Source organism: Oncorhynchus clarkii, chromosome 30, assembly GCF_045791955.1.
Source record: "Oncorhynchus clarkii lewisi isolate Uvic-CL-2024 chromosome 30, UVic_Ocla_1.0, whole genome shotgun sequence".
NCBI classification, from domain to species: Eukaryota; Metazoa; Chordata; class Actinopteri; order Salmoniformes; family Salmonidae; genus Oncorhynchus; species Oncorhynchus clarkii.
Window position 1 is genome coordinate 567,658 of NC_092176.1, and position 23,018 is coordinate 590,675.

The 23,018-nt window shown below is 42.2% G+C and overlaps 1 protein-coding gene across 2 annotated transcripts in view; it reads right to left on the minus strand.

Annotated features, from left to right (window-relative positions):
* Window positions 1-6,888: 6,888 nt before the first annotated feature.
* LOC139389475 (transducin-like enhancer protein 1) overlaps window positions 6,889-23,018 on the minus strand; it is a 42,766-nt gene continuing 26,636 nt past the window's right edge. Inside the window, exons 13-20 of one of the 2 annotated variants that reach the window (XM_071136263.1) lie at window positions 22,647-22,834; window positions 22,360-22,436; window positions 21,983-22,232; window positions 20,039-20,286; window positions 19,630-19,777; window positions 9,196-9,346; window positions 8,189-8,265; window positions 6,889-8,040 (exon numbers count right to left, since the gene is read on the minus strand). In XM_071136263.1, coding sequence (XP_070992364.1) covers window positions 7,933-8,040; window positions 8,189-8,265; window positions 9,196-9,346; window positions 19,630-19,777; window positions 20,039-20,286; window positions 21,983-22,232; window positions 22,360-22,436; window positions 22,647-22,834 — 1,247 coding nt within the window. In that variant the 3' untranslated portion in view covers window positions 6,889-7,932. Of the gene's footprint in view, window positions 8,041-8,188; window positions 8,266-9,195; window positions 9,347-19,629; window positions 19,778-20,038; window positions 20,287-21,982; window positions 22,233-22,359; window positions 22,437-22,646; window positions 22,853-23,018 lie in introns of both variants that reach the window. The other variant, XM_071136262.1, reaches the window with a different exon arrangement.

Genomic DNA, 23,018 nt, shown 5'->3' on the forward strand with positions numbered 1-23,018 from the left:
TGGTCTGCCACTGCGAGGACTATCAGCTGTCCATCTCGTCTCCCTGTAGCGCTGTCTTAGGCGTCTCGCAGTACGGACATTGCAATTTATTGCCTTGGCCACATCTGCAGTCCTCATGCCTCCTTGCAGCATGCCTAAGGCACGTTCACGCAGTAGAAAGGCCTCTTTAGTGTCCTAAGTTTTCATAACTGTGACCTTAATTGCCTACCGTCTGCAAGCTGTTAGTGTCTTAACCGTTCCACAGGTGCATGTTCATTAATTGCTCATGGTTCATTGAACAAGCTTGGGAAACAGTGTTTAAACCCTTTACAATGAAGATCTGTGAAGTTATTTGGATTTCTACGAATTATCTTTGAAAGACAGGGTCCTGAAAAAGGAACGTTTCTTTTTTTGCTGAGTTAATACAACCGTAGAAAACAGTTGCAGGTCGGAGGGCCATCTAACGAGTGCAGATCGGAGGGCCACCAAGCGAAAGACCAATGAGGCACGGGTAAACGGCGGGAGTGTCTATGACTCTGAGGACTGGGTAGTGGGCCAACGCTCTCCGCTTCTCCCTTCCCTCGGTGCGGAGTTCTAGGCCGGAAGGTTGGCTTCGTCTCTCGCCCAAGCTCGGTTCCTTGCATGTCGCTTGGGTCGCACCCGACCGGCTCCATCCCCCCTTTCCAAAGGGGATTTGGGTTGCTGGTTAACCAGGTCTTCCCACCTCCGTCTCCAATATCAAGGTGCACATGGGTCTATTTATATAATGAATATGAATTCAGAGGGTAGAAATGATTAAATATTAAAGCATTAGACCTCTCACTAAAGGCATCAGTCCTACAAAAGTTATACTTAAATCCAAACTGGTTCTCTAGCAAATGAGTAAGAATGGATTATTCACCATGGCAACCAACAAAATGTATTTCTTAGTTTGGCTTGTTTGCAGAATTCACAGCTTGCTAAGCTTGAGAAAAAACAAAATATCTAAAGGGCTTTTATATAATAAAAATGCAGGGTTAATAATAAAATCGATGGATAACAGATCACTATCATAATATTAAAAACGTTCAAATGCATTCATGAATTAAATAGTTTTAGCCGACAATGTTGCGGTTTGGCCTATTTATATAATGAATATGAAATCGGAGGGCAGAAATTATTAAAGTATTAGACCCCTCTCTAAAGGTGTCAGTCATACTAAAGTTAAAACTTAAATCCGAACAGGTTGGAGATTATAAGAGTACATGGCCATAAAGGCTAGATCATTTTTTAAGCTGTTCAAACCCAGCAGGGTCAAATAATATAAAACAGTGGTTATAGAGGGTGCAACTGGTCAGCACCTTAAGAGTAAATGACAGTTGGCTTGTCATAGCTGAGCATTCAGATGTCAAGCCAGCGTGTGTGAGAGTGAGAGGGTGAGAATCGAAAGACAGAGTAACGTGTGGGATATAGCAATAAGAATGTCAGTTTAAAATGCAAATCAGCTCATATTATCCTTCTCAGAGTTTTAAGAATTTTGTGTGTTCAATTATTTGTGACATTGTTCACTACTCCCCCTATAATTAGCTGGTTGAATTAATGTGGTTAAAATGAATACCCTCCCTAACTTCTAACTCTTTAAATGTATACCTATTTTTATTCCCAAATCTTTTTTACGCAAACTTGATGGTATTATCTCACTTTCTGGATTTTTTTAAATCTAAGGATCCGCAAGGTGTTCCTTAAAAAGGCCTAAACCCTTAGGGGGCATGGCCCTACCTAATTTCCAGTTTGCTTATTGGGCTGCCAACTTCCGTGTAATTCAGTACTGGATCCGTGCAGATACCCCACATATCATTCCAGCATGGTTGAAGATAAAATCTTCCACATGTATATCATCCTCACTGGCTGCTTTGACACATTCCCTATTCATTCTGCTACTTCAAGTTATACCAAAAACATTTTTAGTAAAAACCACTCTGGAACCAGTTTAGACGTCAATGAATAGGTTTGTAAACCAACGCTCTAACCACAAGGCTACTTGCCGGCCCCAAAATAAGTGGACCTGGCACTTTGCTCTTCTCACTATAAAAGGGGCTGCACTGAGAGAGTTGATCCTCTCAATCATGTGAGACATTTGACAGAAGTAGCCTAACGAATGTTTAAAAATAATTATACCGAAGTGTTATTTGTTTTTTCATCTAAAAATGTCAGTATACCATGCAACACTAGCACAAAGGCCCATAGTCAAGAGCACTAAGCAGTGCTCCACAGTCCTGCACGCACAAACATGCACACAAGCATTTAATTGTACTGTGTACACTTTGCTGTATCCTGTGCAGATGACAAATAAATGTTGACGCAACTGCACATAGTCTCCAATTGCAGATGTAGCCAGTTTCATTGCTCTCTGAAGAGCAGCTCATTATTCAGTAGCACCTCCTCCACTTCCCCCTGGAAGCCCTCCTCTAATGGTCATTAGCCTGCAAATTAACCTCGTTAATGATAATTGCGTTAGCATTAACCCACAATGACTGTGTGAATGGACCTGCTCAACACTTGTAACCGCCTGCTCTGCTGTGCTCAGCTAATGAACCTCCCAGAGGAACCATTCAGACGTCTATGTTCTCAACGTTAACCTCAACACGTCTGCCATTGATGAGCTTTAAGATGAAAATCAAGATTATGATGGAGCATTGTGATTATGATGGAGCATTATAGCAATGAGTGCCATTTGACATTCTCACCCATATCTGATTAGTCTCTACATACAAGTTAACCCATGTAGTCTTTGAATATAGGCCTTCTTGGATTAAAGACCATGCCCAAGAACAAGAATGTCACAATTCATTTTGGAAGCCAGAGAAAATACGTTTGTTAGAATAAAAAGAACATTTATTATCTAGACATTTCAATTGATTTATATTAGCTAGCAGTAAGACCATTTAGTGTTTTTTCCTGGTTAGATATTTTCCATGTAAAAGACATACCAAACATTTGTTATTTCTAAAGCAATTACTGTAAGAAAACAAATATATACACTTTTTACAAGTACTCGACCGATAAAATACAAAGAAAAAAAAACAAAGTACATGATAGCAATAGCAGACATGTAGGAAGGGACACAGTACTAGGGTGTGAAAGGTCTGAGTGGAAAGTCATGTCTGAAAGAAGAGCAAGCTGAGGTCAGAGGTCACCAGGACATTCACATTCTTTGTCTGTAAAAATAAACTACAATGCCATTAATTCGGCACCTCTGAGGTTTTGGTCTGCCTTTCTGTCCATCTGTCTATAATGAGGTTTCGATCCATCTCTCTATATCCATGAATCCACCCGACTGTCTGTCCATCATCAATTGTTCTGGAAGCTCTGCCCATGAATGGTCATGTATAGAGAATGTTCTGTAGGATCCCATGACCCAGGGTCAGTTGTACAGTTCAAAGGTCACTTATATACAGTAGTGCCTTCAGAAAGTTTTCATTCCCCTTGACTTATTCCACATTTTGTTGCGTTACAGCCTGAATTCAAAATTTGATTAAATATACAGTTGAAGTCGGAAGTTTACATACACCTTAGCCAAATACATTTAACCTCAGTTTCAAAATTCCTGACATTTAATCCTAGTAAAAATCCTGTCTTAGGTCAGTTAGGATCACCACTTTATTTTAAGAATGTGAAATGTCAGAATAATAGTAGAGAATAATTTATTTCAGCTTTTATTTCTTTCATCACATTCCCAGTGGGTCAGAAGTTTACATACACTCAATTAGTATTGGGTAGCATTGCCATTAAATTGTTTAACTTGGGTCAAACGTTTCAGATAGCCTTCCACAAGCTTCCCACAATAAGTTGGGTGAATTTTGGCCCATTCCTCCTGACAGAGCTGGTGCAACAGAGTCAGGTTTGTAGGCCTCCTTGTTAGCACATACTTTTTCTGTTCTGCCCACAAGTTTTCTATATGATTGAGGTCAGGGCTTTGTGATGGCCACTCCAATGCCATTTTGCCACAACTTTGGGGTCATTGTCCATTTGGAAGACCCATTTGCGACCAAGCTTTAACTTCCTGATGCCTTGAGATGTTGCTTCAATATATCCACATAATTTTCTTACCTCATGATGCCATCTATTTTGTGAAGCGCACCAGTCCATCCTGTAGCAAAGCCCCCACACAAAATGATGCTGCCACCCCTGTGCTTCATGGTTGGGATGGGGTTCTTCGGCTTGCAAGCGTCCCCCTTTTTCCTCCAAACATAACGATGGTCAATCTGGCCAAATAATTATATTTTTGTTTCATCAGAACAGAGGACATTTCTCCAAAAAGTTCGATCTTTGTCCCTATGTGCAGTTGCAAACCGTAATCTGTCTTTTTTATGGAGGTTTTGGAGCAGTGGCTTCTTCCTTGCAGAGCGGCCTTTCAGGTTATGTAGATATAGGACTTGTTTTACTGTGGATATAGATGCTAGACGTCGACCGATTAATCGGAATGGCCGATTACAAGTTTTCATAATCGGTAATCGGCATTTTTGGACACCGATCATGGCCGATTACATTGCACTCCACGAGGAGACTGCATGGCAGGCTGACAACCTGTTGTGCGAGAGCAAAAAGGAGCCAAGGTAAAGTGCATTAAATGTATCTTATTAAAAACAATCAATCTTAACATAATCACTAGTTAACTACACATGGTTGATGATATTACTAGTTTATCTAGCTTGTCCTGCGTTGCATATAATCGATGCGGTGCCTGTTAATTTATCATTGAATCACAGCCTTCTTTGCCAAATGGGTGATTTAACAAGCGCATTCGCGAAAAAAGCACTGTCGTAACCATAAACATCAATGCCTTTCTTAAAATCAATACACAAGTGCATATTTAGTTAATATTGCCTGCTAACATGAATTTCTTTTAAATAGGGAAATTGTGTCACTTTTCTTGCGTTCTGTGCAACAGAGTCAGGATATATGCAGCATTTTGGGCCACCTGGCTCATTGCGAACTGTGTGAAGACCATTTCTTCCAAACAAAGACAGCCAACTTCACCAAACGGGATGATTTAACAAAAGCACATTTGCAAAAGAAACACAATCGTTGCACGAATGTACCTAACCATAAACATCAATGCCTTTCTTAAAATCAATACACAGAAGTATATTTTTTAAACCTGCATATTTAGTTAAAATAAATTCATGTTAGTAGGAAATATTAAACTAGGGAAATTGTGTCACTTCTATTGCGTTCATTGCAAGAGTCAGGGTATATGCAACAGTTTGGGCCGCCTGGCTTTTTGCGAACTAATTTCCCAGAATTTACGTAATTATGACATAACATTGAAGGTTGTGCAATGTAACAGCAATATTTAGACTTATGGATGCCACCCGTTAGATAAAATACGGAACGGTTCCATATTTCACTGAAAAAATAAACATCTTGTTTTCAAAATTATAGTTTCCGGATTTGACCATATTAATGACCTAAGGCTCATATTTCTGTGTGTTATTATGTTATAATTAAGTCTATGATTTGATAGAGCAGTCTGAGTGGTGGTAGGCAGCAGCAGGCTCGTAAGCATTCATTCAAACACACTGTCCTGCGTTTGCCAGCAGCTCTTCGCAATGCTTCAAGCATTGCGCTGTTTATGACTTCAAGCCTATCAACTTCCGAGATTCGGCTAAAGTACCTATTAGAACATCCAATAGTCAAAGGTATATGTAATACAAATGGTATAGAGAGAAATGGTCATATAATAACTACAACATAAAACTTCTTACATGGGAATATTGAAGACTCATGTTAAAAGGAACCACCAGCTTTCATATGTTCTCATGTTCTGAGCAAGGAACTTAAACGTTAGCTTGTTTACATGGCACATATTGCACTTTTACTTTCTTCTCCAACACTTTGTTTTTGCATTATTTAAACCAAATTTAACATGTTTCATTATTTATTTATTTATGACTAAATTGGTTTTATTGATGTATTATATTAAGGTAAAATAAAAGTGTTTATTGTTCATTCAGTATTGTTGTAATTGTCATTTTTACAAATATATGTATAAAATTGGCCCATTAATCGGAATCCGCTTTTTTTGGTCGTCCAATAAATCGGTATCGGCATTGTAAAATCATAATCGGTCCACCTCTAATAGATACTTTTGTACCCGTTTCCTCCAGCATCTTCACAAGGTCCTTTGCTGTTGTTCTGTGATTGATTTGCACTTTTCGCACCAAAGTATGTTCATCTCTAGGAGACAGAACCTTCCTGAGCAGTATGATGGCTGCGTGGTCCCATGGTGTTTATACTTGTGTACTATTGTTTGTACAGATGAATGTGGTAACTTCAGGCATTTGGAAATTGCTCCCAAGGATGAACCAGACTTGTGGAGGTCTACAATTTTTTTCTGAGGTCTTGGCTGATTTCTTTTGATTTTCCCATGATGTCAAGCAAAGAGGCACTGAGTTTGAAGGTAAGCCTTGAAATGCATCCACAGGAACACCTCTTTTGACTCAAATGATGTCAATTAGCCTATCAGAATCTTCTAAAGCCATGACATTTTATGGAATTTTCCAAACTGTTTAAAGGCACCCACCAAACATCCTATAATGACAAAGTATATACATGTTTTTAGAAATGTTTGTTAATTTCTTGAAAATAAAATACAGGTATCTCATTTACATAAGTATTCACACCCCCGAGGCGATACTTTGTAGAAGCACCTTTGGCAGGGACTACAGCTATGAGTCTTTATGGGTAAATCTCTAAGAGTTTTCCACACCTGGATTGGGCAACATTTGCCCATTATTATTTTCAAAATTATTCAAGCTCTGTCAAATTGGTTATGGTCATTGCTAGACAACCATTTCCAGGTCGTCATAGATTTAAGTTAAAAATGTAACTCGGCCACTCAGGAACATTCACTGTCTTCTTGGTAAGCAACTCCAGTGGCCTTGTGTTTTAGGTTATTGTCCTGCTGAAGGTGAATTCATCTCCCAGTGTCTAGCGGAAAGCAGACTGAACCAGGTTATCCTTTAGGATTTTGCCTGTGCTTAGCTCCATTCCTTTTGTATTTTTTTTATGCCCAGTCCTTAACAATTAATAGCATACCGATAACATGATGCAGCCATCACTATGCTTGAAAATATGGAGAGTGGTATTTGTCCCAAACATCACCGTTTGTATTCAGGACAAAATGTTAATTGCTTAGCCACATTTTTTGAAGTATTACTTTAGTGCCTTGTTGCAAACAGGATGCATGTTTTGGAATATTTGTATTCTGTACAGGCTTCCTTCTTTTCACACTGTCAATTGGGTTAGCATTGTGGAGTAACTACAACGCTATCCATCATCAGATTTCTCCTAACACAGCCATTAAGCTATTTTAAAGTCACCATTGGCATCATGGTGAAATCCCTGAGCGGTTTCCTTCCTCTCCGGCAACTGAGTTAGCAAGGATGCCTGTATCTTAGTGACTGGGTGTATTGATACACCACCCAAAGTGTAACTAATAACTTCACTATGGGAAGTTATTTAAAAAGGGATATTCAATGTCTGTTTTTTAAATTTTATCCATCTACCAATGCTTCTTTTCACTGCTCAACTAAGGGACCTTATAGATAATTGCACTGTATGGGGTGCAGAGATGAGGTAGTCATTCATAAATAATTTTAAAACAGAGTCCATGCACACAGATTCCATGCAACTTTTCGTGTGACATGTTAAGCACATTTTTACTCCTATTTCGGCTTGCCATAACAAAGGGGTTGAATACTTATTGACTCAAAACCCATTTGACATTATGGGGTATTTTGTGTAGGCCAGTGACCAAAAATAAATCTAAATTCAGGCTGTAACACAAAATGTGGAAAAAGTCAAAGGGTGTAGAACTTTCTGCAGTATCCCCTGACCCAGGGTTGGTTTTAGGACAGTGAAAGCTACTTTGAGTTGTCAGTTTCTGATCCTAGTGCTCACCAGTGCAGTCTAGTAGATGACTTCATAGACAGTTGCCTTCTTATCTCCAGAACCTGTAACTATGTACTTATCATCCACTGAGATGTCACAGCTTAGCACTGACGAAGACTCTTTCGACTAGAGTTAGATAGGAAAGAGAGCGAGAGAGAAAGATTAGAGCAAGCTCAACACCCAGCCTTGATACAAGATAAATAAAAAACATGTTGGTAGGAAGGCCGTCGGAGTGAACAGACGGTTGTCCAAGTGGACAGGTGTGTGTGTGTACCTGGAATATACTGGCTCCGTACGGTGTCCTCCACGCATTCAGCAGGTTATCCTTCCCTGTGCTCACAAACCATTTTCCTGGGCAGGCAGAGAAATAGGAGACAGAGCTTTAGGAATCACATAGACATACAGTAGAGCTAGGACAGATACTACTGTGGATGCAGGGGCCAAATCCAAGAGAACCCAGAGTATAAATAAAATGAATAAAAAACAATCAAATCACGTTAGGATTAGAGCTACTGTATATGAAGAGACAAGGAGAGAGCCAATTGCATTTCCTTGACTCACCTCCTTTCTCCTCTCCGCCTCCTCAAAACCCACTGGATGATAAAGTCAGAAGTCCCTCCCCTCTGACCTTCTCCTCCAATGGATTTTGAGGAGAGAAGACACGAGGAGTCAACTAAATACAAAATACAATTGAGATTCTCCAATGAAAACAGAATAAGGCTGTCTACTAGGTCAACAAAAAAAGTTGAACTGAATACCTGTATTAAAACAGGGAGTTTAATACATCTCGGTTCAAAGTGGAAAATGAACCAGGGAAAGGCGACTCATTTGGGGGCTAGTTCCATCAGTTAGAAAATGCCAACATAACATGGAGACAAAAGCCGGTAACATCGTTGTTTTTAAGATGCATCGACCATACAGAATCTTCAAAGTAGCCATCCTTTGCCTTGATGACAGCTTTGCACACTCTTGGTTACTACATGATTCCTTGTGTTATTTCATAGTTTTGATGTCTTCACTATTATTCTACAATGTAGAAAATAGTAAAAATAAAGAAAAGCCCTGGAATGAGTAGGTGTCCAAACTTTTGACTGATACTATAAATCAAGTACAATACAGTACACAGCTAACAAAGACATAGTATGTGTCCTAAATGGCCCCCAATGTTCATTTGAGCATGGTCAAAAGTAGTGCACTACATAGGGAATAGGGTGCCATTTGAGACACACTCATACACAAATCTTGAGCACGTCAGCCAGAGCTCTGGTGACATGGCCTTACCACAGGAAGCAAACTGGAGGGAAAGCACACAGCTCTCGTGGAGGTGGAGCTGGTACTTGTCTGGCTTGGTGACGTGGAGCACCTCCACATTACTACTCTCCATCCCCACCGCCAGCCACTCTCCCGTCGGACAGTACCCCAGAGAAAAGATCTGGAGAGGGGGCAGAGGGACAACATGGTCAGTGTGTGTCTCTCATGTGAGAGATAGACAGATACAGTGCCTTGCGAAAGTATTCGGCCCCCTTGAACTTTGCGACCTTTTGCCACATTTCAGGCTTCAAACATAAAGATATAAAACTGTATTTTTTTTGTGAAGAATCAACAACAAGTGGGACACAATCATGAAGTGGAACGACATTTATTGGATATTTCAAACTTTTTTAACAAATCAAAAACGGAAAAATTGGGCGTGCAAAATTATTCAGCCCCCTTAAGTTAATACTTTGTAGCGCCACCTTTTGCTGCGATTACAGCTGTAAGTCGCTTGGGGTATATCTCTATCAGTTTTGCACATCGAGAGACTGACATTTTTTCCCATTCCTCCTTGCAAAACAGCTCGAGCTCAGTGAGGTTGGATGGAGAGCATTTGTGAACAGCAGTTTTCAGTTCTTTCCACAGATTCTCGATTGGATTCAGGTCTGGACTTTGACTTGGCCATTCTAACACCTGGATATGTTTATTTTTGAACCATCCCATTGTAGATTTTGCTTTATGTTTTGGATCATTGTCTTGTTGAAAGACAAATCTCCGTCCCAGTCTCAGGTCTTTTACAGACTCCATCAGGTTTTCTTCCAGAATGGTCCTGTATTTGGCTCCATCCATCTTCCCATCAATTTTAACCATCTTCCCTGTCCCTGCTGAAGAAAAGCAGGCCCAAACCATGATGCTGCCACCACCATGTTTGACAGTGGGGATGGTGTGTTCAGGGTGATGAGCTGTGTTGCTTTTACGCCAAACATAACGTTTTGCATTGTTGCCAAAAAGTTCAATTTTGGTTTCATCTGACCAGAGCACCTTCTTCCACATGTTTGGTGTGTCTCCCAGGTGGCTTTAAACAACACTTTTTATGGATATCTTTAAGAAATGGCTTTCTTCTTGCCACTCTTCCATAAAGGCCAGATTTGTGCAATATACGACTGATTGTTGTCCTATGGACAGAGTCTCCCACCTCAGCTGTAGATCTCTGCAGTTCATCCAGAGTGATCATGGGCCTCTTGGCTGCATCTCTGATCAGTCTTCTCCTTGTATGAGCTGAAAGTTTAGAGGGACGGCCAGGTCTTGGTAGATTTGCAGTGGTCAGATACTCCTTCCATTTCAATATTATCGCTTGCACAGTGCTCCTTGGGATGTTTAAAGCTTGGGAAATCTTTTTGTATCCAAATCCGGCTTTAAACTTCTTCACAACAGTATCTCGGACCTGCCTGGTGTGTTCCTTGTTCTTCATGATGCTCTCTGCGCTTTTAACGGACCTCTGAGACTATCACAGTGCAGGTGCATTTATACGGAGACTTGATTACACACAGGTGGATTGTATTTATCATCATTAGTCATTTAGGTCAACATTGGATCATTCAGAGATCCTCACTGAACTTCTGGAGAGTTTGCTGCACTGAAAGTAAAGGGGCTGAATAATTTTGCACGCCCAATTATTTATTTTTTTATTTGTTAAAAAAGTTTGATATATCCAATAAATGTCGTTCCACTTCATGATTGTGTCCCACTTGTTGATTCTTCACAAAAAAATACAGTTTTATATCTTTATGTTTGAAGCCTGAAATGTGGCAAAAGGTCGCAAAGTTCAAGGGGGCCGAATACTTTCGCAAGGCACTGTACATACAGTAGTACCCCAGAGAGAAGATTTACAGAAAGGGCAGGAGACAACCAGGGCCCGGTTTCCCAAAAGCATCGTTATTAACGTTGCACTTGAAAACGCTCGTAATTTAAACACCTGCCTCAGAGCTAAGTGTGTCATTAGATGCTTTTTTTACCCTCCCGTGTCACTTTATACAGAGAAGAACATTGATAAATCGTATGTTTCTGTCTCCTTGTGACTTCCGAACAAAGTTCACAACAAATACAAAGTTACCAATGTGTTTGCAATTGATACAAACAAGCGATATAAATACGCTTCAAATGAAAAATTAGATGACTGCATTAAAACATAAAACTGTAGGCTACAGGCCTATTTCAATCCAATTGAAATACATTTTACGTTCAATCAATTGAGCTCCATTTCACTACTTGTAGTCTGTCTAATTTGTCTCAATACATTTAATGATGTGTAGCCTAACATGGTGAATTTGTACATTTTTATTGGGTAAACAGAATAAGGTGCCTCAAGCTGATCCCTCATCATAATTGTGAAATAATTCTAATGTTAAGGAAAAATGTGAATGGAGAAAGCTGATCCGAGAGCAGCACTTCCTTTCTTTCAATCCTATCAGTATCGACATATACTCCAACTTAGCAACCAATCTCTCTGCGTGGTATTTGGGGGAAATGCATGTTGCATCTTCGGCCATTGTAGGAAAAATGTTCCATCGCTATTGGGAAACCGGTCTCTGATCAGCGTGTGTGTTCAGGGGCATGAGAAATCGACACACAGACAGACACAGCTGCCACAATAAACAACCCTGCCTTTCTCCCCTTCACAATTCACTCCTTAGGTGTTAAGCTAATATCATCCTGCTAGAGGGCTAAACGTGTTAAAAAATTATAATATTTGCACCGAAAACAACCCAACACTGGTTACTTAACACAAGCCCTTAACCAACAATGCAGTTTCAAAAATAGAGTTAAGATTTACTAAATTAACTTAAGTAAAAAAAATATTTTAAAAATAAATCACAATAAAATAACAATGGAGGCTATATACAGGGAGTACCGTCACCGAGTCAATGTGCGGAGGTACAGGATAGTCGAGGAAATTTATACATGTAGGTAGGGGTAAAGTGACTATGCATAGATAATAAACCACGAGTCGCAGCAGTGTAAAAACAAATGGGGGTGTCAATGTAATAGTCCAGGTGGCCATTTGATTAATCGTTCAGGAGTCTTATGGCTTGGGGGTAGAAGCTGTTAAAGAAAAAAATCTTCATCCAGTTTGAGGTGAGTAATCGCTGTTCTGATATCCAGAAGCTCTTTTCGGTCATAAGAGACGGTAGCATCAACAAAATAAGTAAAACAATGCGGGGGAAAAAACCCCACAAAATAACACAAAACAGCAGCCATCCCCTCCGGTGCTATTGCGTATTACACTATTGTGTATTACACTATTGTGCTCCCTATTTTCACATAACAGATACATAGTGTATTACTCTGGATACGCCTATTGCACTAGCAGGCTGTAAAGAATACACTGTTGCGAGGAGAAAACGAGCAGCGACCAAATGGTATGAGATCATTCCTCAACAGTGATTTTAGATGCCCGGGCTCCAAATTATTATTTTTCATTGTTAGCAACCGAAAAGCAACAGAAAATAAGATTTTATAAATAAATAAAAGCCCAATATTGGCTTCATCTCAATCAGATCAGCTCTGATTGGTCAAAAGACCAATTAGTGGAAAAAATATCAGAATTGGCCTGTCTGTCTAAACGCAGCCTATGAATTCTAGCTATTTTGTGCCCTAGAAACTAATATGTAAACATGGAAATACATATGTTTATTATGAAAGCTAAAAATGTATATACAAATACCGGTCATTGAAATTACAAAGTAATATGTGGAATATTAGGTTTCTACATTGTATAAAAGCACTATTTTCCCATTGAGGTGTATAACATTGAACATTTTACACTGTCACTTTAAAAGACATGCAGAGATCATGAATGTATTGCTATGATCATTGATGTCCTGAAGAAGCTATGCCTTTTCCTTTATCTGTGCCTCCAAATGTGTGGATATCCTGGTTAAGTAGGGCCCTATGATTTCCTATGTGGAATCGCGGAATTTGGTAATAAAATGGAATCAACTGTAAAACGTGGAATATTGCAGAATATTCCATAATTTGGCTGAAATTCCTTTAAAAAAAATCTAAAGTAGGTCTAATTATTGTAGTAACCTACCCCTTGGCTGTCACCTCACAACTTGGCTGTCACTTTGAGAAACATGACGAAGAAGCTGTCAGAGGGCCAAGTCGACCCTAACCCCTAAATTCAGAGCAGAGCAATACCCAAAGGACTATTATGAGTAAGGCGATAAGCTGTTTTGCAAATTCTGTCAACATACTATTGATTGGACCCATAAAAATACATGTGATGGCCACTTAAAGTCTAAAGCCCATGTGAAGAACAAGGAAAAGCACCGTGTTATCCAGAGCATGCCTCTTCAAACAACCATTACTAGTGCAAGCGCATCAGCAGATTCAAGACAATAATTTATTCAGGACTTTGTGACATCCCCTTAGAAAAGCTAAGAAAGCTACAGCCATTACTAGTGCAGCATTGCAAACAGGGAGGAGCGTTGCCCGAAAATGAGAGCAGCCTCCGTCAAACGCACCTGCCCAGTGTGTTCGACCAACATATGACTGCCGTTCTACAAAAAGGACCATGGGAAGAAGTTTGTGGTGGTTGTTGACAAGACAACAGATCCAAGGGATTGCAGCATTCTAAACATCGTCATTGGTGAGTTAACTTAGCCTATTAATATACCATTGCAATAGCCTACATTTACATTCTGCAGTGTGAATTGTACGCATGGAAATTGTGATATTCCAAACGATGATCTATCGTGGTGAAATACAGCGATGCATAATGTCAGCAGCCGTCTGCCTCCATCTAGCTAACGATCGCTGTATCTATATTGTGTTTAACCTTGAAATTTAAATAACACTTAGTTTCACAATATTATTTTAGGTAAAAACATAATTCAAGTTTTTCCTTATCTTTCATTGTAGGTGTTGAGAACCAGTGCTTTCTGGTGGATGTCATTTTCGTGGACAGACAGACTCAACGTTTTCACAAGCTATACTAGCCTCCCTCCACAGCAACGATCTGAACCTGAATGATGCCTGGGCAGCGGCCACAGATAATGCCTCCTAATGCCTGAAGGCATTCAAGGAGGTTCTGAAAGGAACTCTGCCATGTCATCAATCTGGTGGGTGAGACATGTGTCGTGGAAATTTCCTTAATTACCAAATGATGAGAGCAAATCACACACGAGTCAGAGTTATGCTTAATCTTCACCTTTAATAATAATTAAGCTTTTGCAATAGCATTTTGACTTTCAACAGTTCAGTATCTCTAATGAAAAGTTGAGAGTGCCCAACATAATGGCAAATGGGTTCCTTTATAGCAAAGATCCACCCCCTCTCAAGACGACATGACAAAATACAGGTCTTAGGAACTTACAAAGAAAATACTTTACTTCAGAGGAGTATCCCCAAAGAAGACAGAGTTGGCTATAAATTATCGTTCAGTTTGGTCTCCTAAACAAAGCTCTTATCTCGTCCTTGGTACAAAATGGTACCAAGACATTACCCCCACCCTATGATATATATCAAATTGTCATTTAGATAGAACCAATTCTAAATACAACCAATCCTGGACAAACTCACGGAGAGGATAGAATGATTCCAGACACTGCCATCCTCCTTTCCCCGATGGGAAAAGTAGGGAGTGACTGGCACAGACACAGTGGAGCAAAATATATGTTTACACATGATGACCCCTTGACCTCTCCCCTCTCTGCGGCCCATGCAACTTAGTCTTGACATAGAACAGATAACTGCCAATGGCCACCACTATAGTACAACAAAATACATTCTTATGAGAAATAACTCATAAGCATATCATGAAAATAAAACATCTTATCTATGTTACCCAACTAATTCTGATCATTCCCTAACACATGACAGCACTACAAATATTTATCTGAAGTTGCATCACTTGTGACATGGATGAGATCCATCTTCTTCAAGAAGCCTGCCAGAAAGAGAAGATAGGTGAGCTTCCTCATTTTGAAGAGTTTGTGTAGGTCAAGGCTCCTGAAGCAGTGAGCTCCAGATGGAATAGCTGGTTTGAGATAGTGAAGTTCCATGCAGAGCATGTTCATCTGTACAGAGAGTTTTTGGTGGCAAAAAAGTCGTCCTCCCAAGCAATCACAAACGTCCTCAGCCAGCTGGAAATAGAGAAGGTTGCTGCATTGTTGCCTAGATTCTTGCATGATTTATTTTCCATTTATAATGAAACACTTAGTAGAACTCTGTATTGAAGCACTTTCCTTGATAAAAAAAAATAGTGCAAAAGTGCGTTGCATCATTACAAATGTACTGTTATATCTTATTAAATTGACTTTTTATTCAGTTGTATTATTAGACAATCTTGATGATAAAATTAACGTAAATCGTAAATAAATTCAGAAAGATAGAAACAGAATTTGGGAGAAAAAAAACAGATTTCATAGGGCCCTAATAAAGTTACCAGGTTGTTAGCTAAATCAAATCAAATCAAATTTTATTTGTCACATACACATGGTTAGCAGATGTTAATGCGAGTGTAGCGAAATGCTTGTGCTTCTAGTTCCGACAATGCAGTAATAACCAACAAGTAATCTAACTAACAATTCCAAAACTACTGTCTTGTACACAGTGTAAGGGGATAAAGAATATGTACATAAGGATATATGAATGAGTGATGGTACAGAGCAGCATAGGCAAGATACAGTAGATGGTATCGAGTACAGTATATACATATGAGATGAGTATGTAAACAAAGTGGCATAGTTAAAGTGGCTAGTGATACATGCATTACATAAGGATACAGTCGATGATATAGAGTACAGTATATACGTATGCATATGAGATGAATAATGTAGGGTAAGTAACATTATATAAGGTAGCATTGTTTAAAGTGGCTAGTGATATATTTACATAATTTCCCATCAATTCCCATTATTAAAGTGGCTGCAGTTGAGTCAGTGTCAGTGTGTTGGCAGCAGCCACTCAATGTTAGTGGTGGCTGTTTAACAGTCTGATGGCCTTGAGATAGAAGCTGTTTTTCAGTCTCTCGGTCCCAGCTTTGATGCACCTGTACTGACCTCGCCTTCTGGATGATAGCGGGGTGAACAGGCAGTGGCTCGGGTGGTTGATGTCCTTGATGATCTTTATGGCCTTCCTGTGACATCGGGTGGTGTAGGTGTCCTGGAGGGCAGGTAGTTTGCCCCCGGTGATGCGTTGTGCAGACCTCACTACCCTCTGGAGAGCCTTACGGTTGAGGGCGGAGCAGTTGCCGTACCAGGCGGTGATACAGCCCGCCAGGATGCTCTCGATTGTGCATCTGTAGAAGTTTGTGAGTGCTTTTGGTGACAAGCCAAATTTCTTCAGCCTCCTGAGGTTGAAGAGGCGCTGCTGCGCCTTCTTCACAATGCTGTCTGTGTGAGTGGACCAATTCCGTTTGTCTGTGATGTGTATGCCGAGGAACTTAAAACTTGCTACCCTCTCCACTACTGTTCCATCGATGTGGATAGGGGGGTGTTCCCTCTGCTGTTTCCTGAAGTCCACAATCATCTCCTTAGTTTTGTTGACGTTGAGTGTGAGGTTATTTTCCTGACACCACACTCCGAGGGCCCTCACCTCCTCCCTGTAGGCCGTCTCGTCGTTGTTGGTAATCAAGCCTACCACTGTTGTGTCGTCCGCAAACTTGATGATTGAGTTGGAGGCGTGCGTGGCCACGCAGTCGTGGGTGAACAGGGAGTACAGGAGAGGGCTCAGAACGCACCCTTGTGGGGCCCCAGTGTTGAGGATCAGCGGGGAGGAGATGTTGTTGCCTACCCTCACCACCTGGGGGCGGCCCGTCAGGAAGTCCAGTACCCAGTTGCACAGGGCGGGGTCGAGACCCAGGGTCTCGAGCTTGATGACGAGCTTGGAGGGTACTATGGTGTTGAATGCCGAGCTGTAGTCGATGAACAGCATTCTCACATAGGTATTCCTCTTGTCCAGATGGGTTAGGGCAGTGTGCAGTGTGGTTGAGATTGCATCGTCTGTGGACCTATTTGGGCGGTAAGCAAATTGGAGTGGGTCTAGGGTGTCAGGTAGGGTGGAGGTGATATGGTCCTTGACTAGTCTCTCAAAGCACTTCATGTTGACGGAAGTGAGTGCTACGGGGCGGTAGTCGTTTAGCTCAGTTACCTTAGCTTTCTTGGGAACAGGAACAATGGTGGCCCTCTTGAAGCATGTGGGAACAGCAGACTGGTATAGGGATTGATTGAATATGTCGGTAAACACACCGGCCAGCTGGTCTGCGCATGCTCTGAGGGCGCGGCTGGGGATGCCGTCTGGGCCTGCAGCCTTGCGAGGGTTAACACGTTTAAATGTCTTACTCACCTCGGCTGCAGTGAAGGAGAGACCGCATGTTTTCGTTGCAGGCCGTGTCAGTGGCACTGTATTGTCCTCAAAGCGGGCAAAAAGGTTATTTAGTCTGCCTGGGAGCAGGACATCCTGGTCCGTGACTGGGCTGGATTTCTTCCTGTAGTCCGTGATTGACCCTGCCACATGCCTCTTGTGTCTGAGCCGTTGAATTGAGATTCTACTTTGTCTCTGTACTGACGCTTAGCTTGTTTGATAGCCTTGCGGAGGGAATAGCTGCACTGTTTGTATTCGGTCATGTTACCAGACACCTTGCCCTGATTAAAAGCAGTGGTTCGCGCTTTCAGTTTCACGCGAATGCTGCCATCAATCCACGGTTTCTGGTTAGGGAATGTTTTAATCGTTGCTATGGGAACGACATCTTCAACGCACGTTCTAATGAACTCGCACACCGAATCAGCGTATTCGTCAATGTTGTTGTCTGACGCAATACGAAACATGTCCCAGTCCACGTGATGGAAGCAGTCTTGCAGTGTGGAGTCAGCTTGGTCGGACCAGCGTTGGACAGACCTCAGCGTGGGAGCCTCTTGTTTTAGTTTCTGTCTGTAGGCAGGGATCAACAAAATGGAGTCGTGGTCAGCTTTTCCGAAAGGGGGGCGGGGCAGGGCCTTATATGCGTCGCGGAAGTTAGAGTAACAACGATCCAAGGTCCTTCCACCCCTGGTTGCGCAATCGATATGCTGATAAAATTTAGGGAGTCTTGTTTTCAGATTAGCCTTGTTAAAATCCCCAGCTACAATGAATGCAGCATCCGGATAAATTGTTTCCAGTTTGCAAAGAGTCAAATAAAGTTCATTCAGAGCCATCGATGTGTCTGCTTGGGGGGGATATATACGGCTGTGATTATAATCGAAGATAATTCTCTTGGTAGATAATGCGGTCTACATTTGATTGTGAGGAATTCTAAATCAGGTGAACAGAAGGATTTGAGTTCCTGTATGTTTCTTTCATCACACCATGTCACGTTAGCCATAAGGCATACGCCCCCGCCCCTCTTCTTACCAGAAAGATGTTTTTTCTGTCTGCGCGATGCGTGGAGAAACCCGTTGGCTGCACCGCCTCGGATAGCGTCTCTCCAGTGAGCCACGTTTCCGTGAAGCAAAGAACGTTACAGTCTCTGATGTCCCTCTGGAATGCTACCCTTGCTCGGATTTCATCAACCTTGTTGTCAAGAGACTGGACATTGGCAAGAAGAATGCTAGGGCGTGGTGCACGGTGTGCCCGTCTCCGGAGTCTGACCAGAAGACCGCCTCGTTTCCCTCTTTTTCGGAGTCGTTTTTTTGGGTCGCTGCATGGGATCCACTCCGTTGTCCTGTTTGTAAGGCAGAACACAGGATCCGCGTCGCGAAAAACATATTCTTGGTCGTACTGATGGTGAGTTGACGCTGATCTTATATTCAGTAGTTCTTCTCGACTGTATGTAATGAAACCTAAGATGACCTGGGGTACTAATGTAAGAAATAACACGTAAAAAACAAAAAACTGCATAGTTTCCTAGGAACGCGAAGCGAGGCGGCCATCTCTGTCGGCGCCGGAAGTGTCTCCGCCGGAAGCTAGCCAATGAGGTAATAGGACTGAACAAAATGTCATCAAAATGGTTAATAACGTCGACACACGAGTAGTTTTAGAACAGCCCACAGCGTGATTTATGAGTGTAGAAGGTCCCGGCGATCCACTATAGGTAGATAAAAATGTTGTGGCGGTAAAATAGGTTAGATCTCTTGACCTGGTAGGGCTAGAAGCAAGCCATTTTCGCTGTAGTTATGGTGCAACCATGACGCTAACGGATTTGCACTCGCTTTACCCTTCATGGCACTCAAAAACAACGGTACAGCGAAGCCTTATCATTACAACAATTATTATCTGGGATACTTTTATCGTAGTCGCACTGTGCTCCTAAAATAAAACCCCTGGTCACACAGCAAAAATATTTGGTTGTACATTCGCCCAAATTGATCGCACTTTAGAGCCCTTCCTGTGTGTTTGCGGGGTGTGTGTGTACCTGTGGTTCAAGTCGTGCAGCTGGAGCGGTTGTGTGTCTTTCAGGGATGTGTGTATGCGTGCATGTACCTGTGAGGTGAAGTCGTGCTGCTGCAGCTGGCGTCCCTCTCTTAGGTCCCAGGAGCGTACGGTGTTGTCCAGCCCCCCCGTCCACAGCTTTGTCCCATCGTTGGAGATGTCAATACAGCTGGCTCCGTCTGTGTGGCCCTGGAACTGTCTGTGATAAACACACACACACACACAATTAACAGATGTTATCAAAAATACGTGGTCCTGTGTGGCTCAGTTGGTAGAGCACAGCCCTTGCAATGCCAAGGGCTGTGGGTTCAATTCATATGGAGCCACCCATATGAAAATGTATGCACACATGACTGACCATTAGGGGGATGAAACAATATCTGACACTGGACCAGTGGTTAGAGGCTACAAATTTCTACCTGCTACCTATTGGCAATGTATTCTCCCATGTGGTCCTTACCTGACCAGGGTCTGGTTGTGCAGGTCCCAGACGGCGATGTTCCCATCGCTGCAGCAGGAGAAGCACACCTTGGAGTCAGGGGAGATGGCCAGGGCATAGCAGGCCGGGGCTGAGGAGGTCAGCTCCGCCTTAATGCGTGGAGTGGGCGTGGCTAGGTCCCAGATTGACAGTGTGCTGGCCTCGCCCCCCACGATGAGCGTCCGGCCGTCGGGGAGCAGCCGGCACGAGCGGATATAGTTGTCTCGGTTCTGACAAGCGCGTGCAAAGTTATTTTTGTTCTCTAATACACAAACTATGCACACAAAGTGGTACAGAACCAGTCAAAAGTTTGGACACCTACTCATTCAAGGGTTTTTCTTTATTTTTACTATTTTCTACATTGTATATAGTGAAGACATCCAAAATACGAAATAACACATATGGAATTATGTAGTAACCAAAAAAAGTGTTAAACAAATCAAAATATATTTTATATTTGAGATTCTTCAAAGTATCCACCCTTTGCCTTGACAGCTTTGCACATTCTTGGCATGCTCTCAACCAACTTCACCTGGAATGCTTTTCCAACAGTCTTGAAGGAGTTCCTACATATGCTGAGCACTTGGGGGCTGCTTTCTTCACTCTGCGGTCCATCTCATCCCAAACCATCTCAATTGGGTTGAGGTCAGGTGATTTTGGAGGCCAGGTCATCTGACGTAGCACTCCATCACTCTCCTTCTTGGTCAAATAGCCCTTACACAGCCTGGAGGTGTGTTGGGTCATTGTCCTGTTGAAAAACAAAATGATAGTCCCACTAAGAGCAAACAACATGGGATGGTGTATCGCTGCAGAATGCGGAGGTAGCCATGCTGGTTAAGTGTGCTTTGAATTTTAAATAAATCACCAACAGTTTCACCAGCAAAGCACACCAACACCACCTCCTCCATGCTTCACGGTGGGAACCACACATGCAGAGATCATCCGTTCACCTACTCTGCGTCTCACAAAGACACAGCGGTTCAAACCAAAAATCTCAAATTTGGACTCATCAGACCAAAAGGACAGATTTCCACCGGTCTAATGTCCATTGCTTGTGTTTCTTGACCCCAAGCAAGCCTCTTCTTCTTATCGGTGTCCTTTAGTAATGGTTTCTTTGCAGCAATTTGACCATGAAGGCCTGATTCACACAGTCTATTCTGAACAGTTGATGTTGAGATGCGTTTGTTACTTGAACTCTGTGAAGCATTTTTTGGGGCTCCAATTTCTGAGGCTGGTAACTCTAATGAACTTATCCTCTGCAGCGGAGGTAACTCTGGGTCTTCCTTTCCTGTGGGAGGTCCTCATGAGAGACAGTTCCATCATAGCGCTCAATGGTTTTTGTGACTGCACGAAGAAACTTTCAAAATCCGTAATTTTCTGCATTGACTGACCATCTCTTAGAGTAATGGGCTGTCGTTTCTCTTTGCTTATTTGAGCTGTTCTTGCCATATGGACTTTGTCTTTTACCAAATAGGGCTCTCTTCTGTATACCACCCCTACCTTGTCACAACACAGCTGATTTGCTCAAATGCATTAAGGAGGAAAGAAATTCCATAAATTAACTTACCAAGGCACACCTGTTAATTGAAATGTATTCCGGGTGACTAATGTACCTCCTGAAGCTGGCTGAGAGAATGCTAATATATATTTTGATTTGTTTAACACTTTTTTGGTTACTTCATGATTCCATATGTGTTATTTCACAGTTTTGATGTCCTAACTATTATTCTACAATGTTAAAAATAGTAAAAATAAAGAAAAAGTAGATTTGTCCAAACTTGACAGGTACTGTAGGTGTATATTTATAGCATGTGCCCTGCCCACAAACACACATCCTGTGATGTTGGTTAAAGAACAATGCTACTGAATACATGCTTCAACTGTGCAATTTTGGATAACAGTGTGTATATTAGGTCTAGCACTCACCAGGCAGTCCAGTTGGGACACAGGACTCTTGTTGCCAGGGTGACTGATGTCCCAGACCTTGACGCAGCCCTTGCCGCCTGTGTAGACATGGCGCGTGGGGTTGCTGATGGTGACAGCACAGACCACCTCACCATGGTTCAGTGTGTTGATCTGGCGTGCATGGCGCGGGATGCCAGGGCCCACCAGGGCATCTGGAGGGAACGGTACCGGCTGCATCTGTCCATCGGCGCTAACATGGAAGGAGTAGGCTCTGAGAGGAGAAGGTTTAGTAAGAGGGGGAAAGGTGGAATTGAGGGGATATTTGTCTTGCTACTACGGAGAACACAGTGCTAAAAGACACTCTCCTACAGTTTATATACGGAACACACGCAACTCACGGTTTGCCTCCAGGGATGCCTGATAAGCTTGGGGGCATTCCAGGGACTCTCATGTGAGGAAGAGGGTCAAAGCCGGCCTGAGGGAGAACACACAGAGGGATGATGAGTACACACAGAGTGATGATGAGGAGTACATGCTCAAACAGCCACGGGCACACACACACACCAGAGAAATGAGGTCAGTAGATACAGCAACGGATCCTACATAAACATACCAACATTTAGCCGTTTAGACACGCAATGATCGCACAATATGGAATAAGAGACACACTAGCACACACACCCACCATAGGGGAGCGTCCGTAGGCAGCCACAGCGGCGGCCGCCGCAGCGCTCATCTGAGGGGACATGTTGTGGAGGCCGGCGTAGCCTGCGCCGGCACTTGCCAGCTCCCCATTCATGGCGGCGTGAGGCAGCATGCCAAACGGCCCGGGGTACGGCCCTGACACCGCCAGCGGAGTCCGCAGACCAGCGGCTAGGGAGTAGACAAGAGCTGTTTTCAGATGGGTTTAATGTATCTGCAGTGCAGTCAGTGTGCAGCATATTCATAACCATATGACACAAAACGCATCATAAAGGCAAGTTTGAACTCTTTACTGAAAGTGCTCCATCTTCAAAACTTGACTGCTGACATGCAAAACATTTTTGGGATTGTATTA